Source organism: Rhineura floridana, chromosome 15 (assembly GCF_030035675.1).
Source record: "Rhineura floridana isolate rRhiFlo1 chromosome 15, rRhiFlo1.hap2, whole genome shotgun sequence".
NCBI classification, from domain to species: domain Eukaryota; kingdom Metazoa; phylum Chordata; class Lepidosauria; order Squamata; family Rhineuridae; genus Rhineura; species Rhineura floridana.
In genome coordinates, this window is record NC_084494.1 from 5907015 (window position 1) to 5916109 (window position 9095).

General features: G+C 43.2%; 1 protein-coding gene across 4 annotated transcripts in view; it reads left to right on the forward strand.

The window, feature by feature from the left end:
* The window catches only part of PTP4A2 (protein tyrosine phosphatase 4A2), a 37959-nt gene extending 30174 nt beyond the window's left edge, over positions 1-7785 (forward strand). For all 4 annotated transcript variants that reach the window (XM_061596153.1, XM_061596151.1, XM_061596152.1 and 1 more), the window contains 3 exons: positions 497-627; positions 1670-1744; positions 5731-7785. In XM_061596153.1, coding sequence (XP_061452137.1) covers positions 497-627; positions 1670-1744; positions 5731-5839 — 315 coding nt within the window. In that variant the 3' untranslated portion in view covers positions 5840-7785. The remainder of the gene's footprint in view (positions 1-496; positions 628-1669; positions 1745-5730) is intronic.
* The last annotated feature ends 1310 nt before the right edge of the window (positions 7786-9095 follow it).

Genomic DNA, 9095 nt, shown 5'->3' on the forward strand with positions numbered 1-9095 from the left:
CTAATTATGCTAATTAAATAATAATTTAAAATGATAATAAATATTACAACATGCATCAATGCTGGGATTAAATGCAGATCATAAGAGCCTACTGGATCAGGCCAGTAGCCCACCATAAAAAAACTGGTATCCTCCCTCCCAGATATAGTTTTCAGAGTATTGCTATCGTACACAGAAGAAAGTGAGAGCATATTTTTTTCTCTTGGCACCCCCCCAAGTGCTGTAATAAGTCATCAACTTTGCTTTATTTATTGTAAAACACTTTTATATATCTCTCTATTAAAACTTCCAGGGTGGTTCACAAGTCATAAAAAGTCAATGGAAATCCCATAAATCAAGTTTGCTGGTAGAATTGTTTAGTGGAAGCAGTGCCGAATGTAGGAGACAAAAAGGAAAATGGGGTGGATTAGGCAGACTTGGTTATGTCTGCCTGAAAATAATGGGGATGACACGAGTACTGCAAGGAAGTAACATGTTCTGTCTCCCTCTTCCAAAGGACTGGCCATTCGATGATGGAGCACCACCTCCAAGTGAGATTGTGGAGGACTGGCTCAATCTTTTGAAAACAAAATTTCGCGAGGAGCCTGGCTGCTGCGTTGCTGTACACTGTGTTGCAGGGCTGGGAAGGTAAACCTCTCTGGGCTTAGGGGATGATTTCAGGATTTCCAGTTTCTTGGAGTTTAACCTGTGAGTTGAGGTCTGTAGCACAACAATGCCTGTGTATATTGACACACATTTGGTTGTCTGCTAGGACACCAGCCCATCAGTTTCAGACACTGTTATCGTCCTCCCTAGGAGTTTTTTCAAGACTCCTGATTCAGTAGGGATAGTTCTTATCAAACACCAATTCCTTGTTTCTCGTAAAGCACTGCAATTAAGTTAAAGGGTTTGACACTGTGAAGAGGAATAGACCCTCTAGTTGACAAGGGAAAACACTTGAAATCATTTGGCTTGGGTATTCTTTATGCAACCTGTCCACAATAAGGACAACTTCAAAGTACTAAATGAGTAGGTAGTTCCTTCTCTTGTAGTGTATGCTTATGCGTGAAGTAGAAATTGTATCCTGCTTTAGTGCCATGGGGCTGGTGTGTGTGGTGGCTCTGGATGACTTGACTTCTCCAGTGACCAATGCCTTCACCTGGCTGTCTTTTCAGATTGTTGGCACTCCCATCTTAATTGCCATTATTCCTTGCATTTGTGAACATAGTCAGTATTGTAAGGAAATGCATTGGCTGAGATTGGAGTACCAGCTTCCTTGAGCTTGTGCAGGGCTGTAACATTTGGTCAATGCAGCAGTTTATCAAAACCTTTTTGACCCTAAACATGACCCTGATTAATTGGAAATTCTTTTTTTATAAAAAACCTCTTATCAAGTACCTATAAAAACTGCAGATAGCATGTGCCATTCTGTAAGAGGCATTCCCCATCCAGTCTCATTTATAGTTAAACCTTTTAACTAAAATATGCAAACACTGTTGATGTCCTATATCGGGCAGCCATAAAGCTATTGATTTCATGCTGCATGCAGCATTAGGCAAAGCCGGCCAATATAGTTCTGTAACTGGGAGACAGAAACAATCTTGAGCCCATGGCTGCACTAATTGGATGTTGTTTTGAGAGGTTTACTGGACCTAGTTTAAATCTGTATTGATTTCTCTTCTCCTTCCAGAGCACCAGTTCTGGTTGCCCTCGCCCTCATTGAATGTGGAATGAAGTATGAGGATGCCGTGCAGTTTATAAGGCAGTAAGTGAAGAGGGTTGTTCCTCTAATGTGTTTCCCCTCCTCTTCTCATTTTCTATAGTATTTGCTGCATTGAGTAACACTCTGTCACAAGGCTGGTTAGCAGCTGTTGCTTCCTCATAGTATTGCTGAGCTCGTGGTAGATGCAAGTGTTTGAGGCCCAGTCCCTCCTTCTGGGTGGTGATTAGATAGAATTAGCCAGGCTTGTGACTTGAGCCACTAGCATATGACATCCCCTTAAGAACAAGCAAGCTCCAGCAAAAAAGAGCTGCAAGACTGACTTGTTTTCTTGCTTTAATGGGAAGCTGACCAATTCCTCAGGAATCAAACATAAATGTAGCCTAGCTTGGCTGACACTGCTGAATATGTCTGCTGATCTTGGGCAGTGATTTGCTGTTCCCAGCTAAGCTAGTGGAAGGCAGCCTTTCCAAAGGAATTTTAACACTTTATTAGACTCTTCAATCCGTATGTTATGTAGTTTGATGAGTGCACCTCAGAGTAGAGACAGGTATGTTAATACAGTCTACTTACTGGCTATTACATTCTTACCCCACCTCTCCTCCAAGGAGCCCTGAGCAGCACATGTGATCTCCCCACCTCACTTTATCCTAACAACCCTGTGAGGCAGGCTGGGCTGAAAGTACCTAACGGGCATAATGCTAAACCTTGGGCTTGTGTAACCCCCACCTTCCCTTTTGCCTGCAAGGGGAAAAGAGTTAAGGTTCCATGTTATGTGTTTGAACAAGCTGTAGCTTCCTATTTTGTCCAAATATAGCAAACTTAATTTGTACAAATTGTAATTAGTTAAACCAGGAGATCGAACCTTTCTGGTTTAATAACGGAAGCTTCAGTAATCTCCTTCCCCTGTGCACAAAGGAGAAGGAAGTAGAGTACATAAGCCCAAAGCTGACCGTGTGTGTTCTCATCTTGATGAATGATGAATTTGTCATGACTCAATGTGACTGCCCCAAAATCACATAGTGAGTTTCATAACTGAGCAGGTTTTGAATCTGAATATCTTTAGTCTATGTCTGGTGCCCAGTCAGTGGACTGGCTCAACATACTAAACAGCAGAGTCTGGCCAGAGAAGAGCCATACGTAGCTGGGGAGAGCCTTCCTTGAAAAGGGTTGTAGCCTCCCATGGCTCAATCCGTGAACCTTTTTTCACTGTGGACTCAAGCCCTGCACCAATTTGAAATGCTGCTTAGTATACCTTTTCCCTGCACTAGAAAATAAGCAAGTGAGAGACAATCAAGAAGAACAAAGGTTTTGGAGAGTGTTGAGGCTTAAATCAAATCCTATGCTGCTTGCCTATGTTTCAGTTGCTTGGGGGTATAATAGATCGAGGCAGTGTTCTTCAACTTTTTGTCCTGAGATGATGATAGACTACACCTCTCATGATCCCTTGATCAGTGCCTGAGCTGGCTGGGGATGATGGGAGTTGTAGTCCAAGAAATCTGGGGTCCCAAATTTGAAAAACGGTGGATTAAGGAAAAGGTCACGAGTCAGGCAGACTAAGATTCTAATCCTTGCTCAGTCATGGATCCGGGCCATTCTGATCGCCCAACCCAGTCTACTTCACAAAGTGTGAGGATAAAATGGGGGTACAGATACATTTTTATCCCAGAGCTAAGGGCAGCAAAAATGGTTAGTAGCAATACAGGCAAACCTAACTCTGATCTGAAGCAAACCCATCTGTGTCTAGCTTAGTCCTGGTGTGTGACCCTTTACAAGTTGCCACCCAGGGTGTTTTCTAAACTTTCTCAGGAGGAAAGGAAAGGTGTTATCCTTGAATGAAATAATCAGCACAATCCATAAGATGAAGAAGGAAAACGTTTGTTGTAACTGGGGCTGCCAACAGATTAAATATTTTTAATCATTGCCTTTTAATGATTACTTGATTAAATCTGTGTTTTATGTAAACCTTACTGTAGGTGCATCTTTGAGATTTGAAGAAAGTGAGAATTTACCATTTAACAGGCACTTGTTATTACAAGCAAAACCTTAATACTTTTTCCTTATTATAGTAATGCCCCCAAACCTGTTAAAAATGAGCAATATGATTCTTTTCTCTCACAAATTAGAATTTAGCTATGACTACTTAGGCTGGGTTGGTTGAATAGGAGCCACAACAGAACCATACTCCCACACCACTGCGTTGCATGAGAAGCCTGGGCAACGCGAGAGGACTCCATACTACAATTCCTCCCTACTACAATTCCTCCCTATGGGGGCCACAAACATGTGGTTGTTGCTTACCCTTCAGCAAGGGAGCAGAACAAGATCTTACTCTTGACGATATTCTGAGACCTGGAATCCTATCATACTTTCAGGGGCAAGTCAACTCCACCCCAAGCTTCAAGCTGGGCAAGGAGGCCCTGAATTTGACCCTGTAAGCCAGAAATGGGGAACCTCTCAATTCTAGCTTGCATCATCCCTAGCCATTGGCCATGCTGGCTAGAGCTGATGGGAGTTGGGAGTCCCACAACGTAAGGAGGGCCACAGGCTCCCCATCCCTGCTGAAAATTCTGAATTTTGGAAAGGCTTGCAAGGCAGCAAGACATATGCTTTTGAATGCTTTTCAAGGCTCAGCATAAGGTCAACGGGTGCAGGATGGAATCTCATCAGAATGACAAAAGCAGTTGTGAGCAGCAAGGAAATGTGTAGACTTCCACGCCTACATCTAACCCAGTTTTCCAAAGACTGACACTAGCATGAGGAGGAGTTGCAGATGGAGCTTGTCCTGTGTGGTTTGGAACTCTTAGATGACGGGGTGGAGGGAAGCCTTATGAAGTTTGCGGATGATACGAAACTGGGAGGGATAGCTAACACAATGGAAGACAGGAATAAAATCCAAAGGGACCTGGATAGACTAGAAAATTGGGCTGAAATTAATAAAATGACATTCAATAAAGACAAATGCAGGATTCTGCATTTAGGCCACAAAAACAAAATGCACGGGTACAGGATGGGAAATACCCGGCTTAGCAGTAGTGCGTGTGAGAAGGACCTTGGAATTATAGTGGATCGCAAGTTGAACATGACCCAGCAGTGTGATGCTGCGGCAAAAAAGGCAAACGCGGTTTTGGGCTGCATAAACAGAGCTATAGTTTCCAGGTCGAGGGAAGTAATAGTCCCACTATATTCTGCATTAGTCAGGCCTCATCTGGAATACTGCGTTCAGTTCTGGGCGCCTCATTTTAAGAAAGATATAGACAAGTTAGAGCGGGTTCAGAAGAGGGCGACGAGGATGATAGCCGGTATGGAGAACAAGTCTTATGAGGAAAGGTTGAAGGAACTTGGCATGTTCAGTCTGGTGAAGAGAAGGCTGAGGGGTGACATGATTGCACTCTTTAAGTACCTGAAGGGCTGTCACATAGAGGAGGGTACAGATTTGTTCTCTGCTACCCCAGAGAGTAGGACTAGGTCTAATGGTTTTAAGTTGCAGGAGCGTAGATTCAGATTGGACATTTGAAGGAACTTCTTGACAGTAAGGGCGGTTTGGCAATGGAACTGACTGCCTAGGGAGGTGGTAGGATCCCCTTCGCTGGATGTCTTCAAGCAGAGGCTGGACAGCTATCTGCGGGAGATGCTCTAGCTGTGGATTTCCTGCTGTGAGCAGGGGGTTGGACTCGATGGCCTACAAGGCCCCTTCCAACTCTGATTCTATGATTCTTTCTGTTACCTTAGCAGCACAGAAAATGACAGTAATCTAAGAACTCTGTCCTAATCAACTTAAAGCCATTGTTGATTTACCAGTGAAACCAATTAAAGCCTACAGTCCTAATGATAATCTATAGATCCAATTTCCTCTGCAAGTATGCATGAGGTTTTCTTTCTCTTGGCTTCTGCCTTCCTTGATATGGAGCACAGGTACTGGAGAGGAAGCTCGGTGTCAGCTGTGCAGGCCTGGAATAGCTAGTCTGTTTTAGAAATGTTCTTAGTGTTTGTGCCAGAGACCTAATGCCTTGCATATGCTTCTGTTTCAGGAAGAGAAGGGGAGCTTTCAATTCCAAACAGCTGCTCTATCTTGAGAAATACCGACCGAAGATGCGACTACGCTTCAGAGATGCCAACGGCCACTGCATTGTGCAGTAAAGGGGACGCCGTCCGTGAAGTCTTGATGCTATCATGGCTGTCTTTCTGGACTTATGAAACCTGGAAATGTAATTCTGGATTTGAATGACATCCTTACCGTAGTAGAGTGGGTGCTCCTCTGCCTTTGTCCCAATGATGATGATTGTGATAAAAAATAAAATTAAAACAAAACATTTTGTGAAGGATTGTCTTCTCATATTGCAGTCTGAGCATTTGCCAAGAGACGAGCCTTCTTTGAGCCTTTTGCATTTTTAACTTTTTGGAGAAAAAAATAAATAAAATCAATTTTATGTCTCAAGGAAAACCAGAGTATCAGACTGTACAGAAACCATAGCCTTGAAGCAGGACAGCATCCCTCACTTAGGTCCTGGCCCAAATTTATTTTTAGGTTTTAATAGTTACTCTCCTTTTGGTGAAAGATGGCAGTCAGGATTGAAGGAGTGTCTGTGTAGCTGTTTGTGAGTGGTTGGCAGCCTTAAGCCCAAGTGGGTGTTCTTAGAAAAAGTGCTGTATGTATTTTGAGTTTGCAGGATGTCCTGGCAGTTAGGGAGAGGTGTTGCTACACCAACCACACTGGGTGAAAGTCCTTTTCTTAACTGAGTGGCATCTTCAGTCATCATTCAGTTTACATGTAAACAGTCATCTGACATGAGGGTGGGGCTACTCTGTAAACCTTGGGGCTCCATAACCCTTAAAATAAGTTGTAACCTTTATGATTGTATGGATGTCCAAATTACTTAAAGGCAGGTATGCCAGATGGGGTCCTCTGTGCTGAAATGTTGCTCATGATTTGCTTACAGATGCACTTCTCTAAAGAATTTGGGTTGGAAGTTAGCTTCCTGAAATTTGGGCAAAAAAAGTGACAGAGCATAGGAAGAGACTTGGCATGCATGTTTGACTAAGGTAGTTAAAAAAAACTTCTATCAAAGTCTGGATGGAAAGGTTCCTTCTTGTCTGGATGATATTTGCCTCTCTGAAAGGAATAAACTTGAATGAAGTGTGGTTCAAATAGGGCTTTGGTGCCCATTGGTATCTCTTGATCTTGGGTATTCAATGCCTGTGGGTATTTTTCCAGACTGGCCTCATGTATAGTTTATCTTAACCACTGATTGCCTTGTTTCTGACTTTTCACCAAGTTCTTAAGGAAGACTTGCCAGCTCCACGCCTCCTCATGAGCATATGCTGTCTTCAGGGTATAATGTATGGGGAATGTGTGCTGAATTTTGGTTGGGAAGGACAGAAGGGCATTGCTTGTGGGTTAGCCAGCTTCAGGTGACCTCTATAAAACTGCTTTGGCTAGGCTGGGTCCACAATTGCAGTGCCAACAGAAGCCATGTCCCTTCCTTCTAACTTGGCTTTTTTAAACACTTGTTTGGCTACTTAAAAATTCGACTAAGTCCCTGCCAGCCGCTCTTTCAGTGGGTATAGACAAGGCCTTTACAGCCCTCCTAAACAGGGTACCAATTCTGGGTTGTGTCTGATCGCCTATTAAATATTTTGAGTGTTGAAAGCAGATCACATTCGCTCTATACAGACATAAAGCCAATTGTGATGGTACTATGCCAATCAGTCTAGTTGTGGGTGGCTTAATAGATTGAAGTCTGTGAAACTGTTGGCCACAAATGCCGTCTTTCATCTAAAATATGGTATATATTGGAGGGGCTTTGGCATTTTATTTAAAGTATGCAAGTGTTCATAGTATCGTGTGTTAAAAAGAATGCTTACCTGGATAAATGAGTCTAGGTTGAAAAAGCAGAAAATAGCAGATTGTTGTTCTTTCCTCCTCCCTTTCCGTCCCATTTGCCCCCATGTACACATAAAGGCACAAATTGTCCTTGTAACTAGTCTGATTTCTACAAAATGTGTAAGGGTTTTTTGCTAGAAAAAACCAGCTACATCTAAGATGTTGTAGCCTAATAAAGACCAGCCTGAAACTTGTAGAACAAGTGGATCTCTTTTGTTTTTCCTATGTATAGTTTTGTTTCTCCCCTTTTTAGTTTCACATCAATGTATTACAGTATATTAGCTTGTATTGCTACCATAACAGAACTGAGGAGGTGGGGCGGTTAAGCACACTGGGTTGCACATTCTGTCATAGAGTAGAAATGCTAGACCTTTGTTGTGACTGGGGCTCAACAGGCACAACATTTCTGGTTCAGCACTTGGTACACAGTGCAATAAAGTTCTTACTGTATAAGTCTTCTCCCTGGTTCTCAGTGAATTTGTTACAACCACTAGCTTTGGTGATAGGAGAAGTATCTGAGGGCAGCCCTGTGACTAGACCAGAGGGTTTGTGTTTGCTGCTTTAGAAAAATAAACTTTCCAAACTTTCTTTAGACCAGGAGTGGGGAAACCTCTCACCTGTGGACCAGACTTGGTCTGCCAGAGTTCCCATTTGGCCTGTCAGGCCTTTTAGGGCAAACCTTGCCCATCCACCCTACACCTGATATTATATATGACATCAGCTGTGGGGCAGGGCTTAGTCAGAAGAGGCTTTGCAGGCACTGCCAATTTGCAGTGCCTGCGAAGCCCCCTTGCACGGCTTCCAAAGTGCCTGATAGCCCGCTGGTTGTCAGGAGCGTTGGAAGCTTTGCACAAAGGAGGATTGTACCCCTGAGCATTAGCTGATACCCTGCTTGGTCCAGGGCACCCCACACAGCTATTAAATTTGGCCTGTGAGGCTAATCCTGATAAGGATCTGGCCTTGGAGCCAAAAACATTCCCCACCTTGCTTTAGATAAATAGCTGTATATGTTCCAATATGCCCAACAAAAATCAGTCCAGGAACAGACATATATGTTTTGCTGTACCTCAAGATCTTTGGGAACCTAGGAATAAAATACATGATCAGCATCAATTTTCCCCCCAACTCCAAGCTTTGGCTGTTAGGAACAAGGGCCGAAAGATCCCTAGTACTAGGAGACTAGTTACAGAACCAGTGTGATGTGGTGGATAGATTGAGCTTGGGGAGATCCCGACTGGCTCCTATTGCCAAGTGGCTCTGATAAAATTGTTGTTTTAACCTATGAGGATTGTCATGATAACATGAATGCTGTGATAAGATGAAGAGCAGTGTACAAGTGTGGTGATATAAAGTCTATTGCCCATTGGGCTGTAGAATCATCAGGTTTTTTTCCAGGATGTGGTGAGCTGTGGCCATTACAAGCATCAACATTCACAAGGCAATTGTTTTGCTAAAAATAAGGCTGTTATCAACTAGAAAGATAGTGCTCAGTAGCACACACATGCCTTTCAA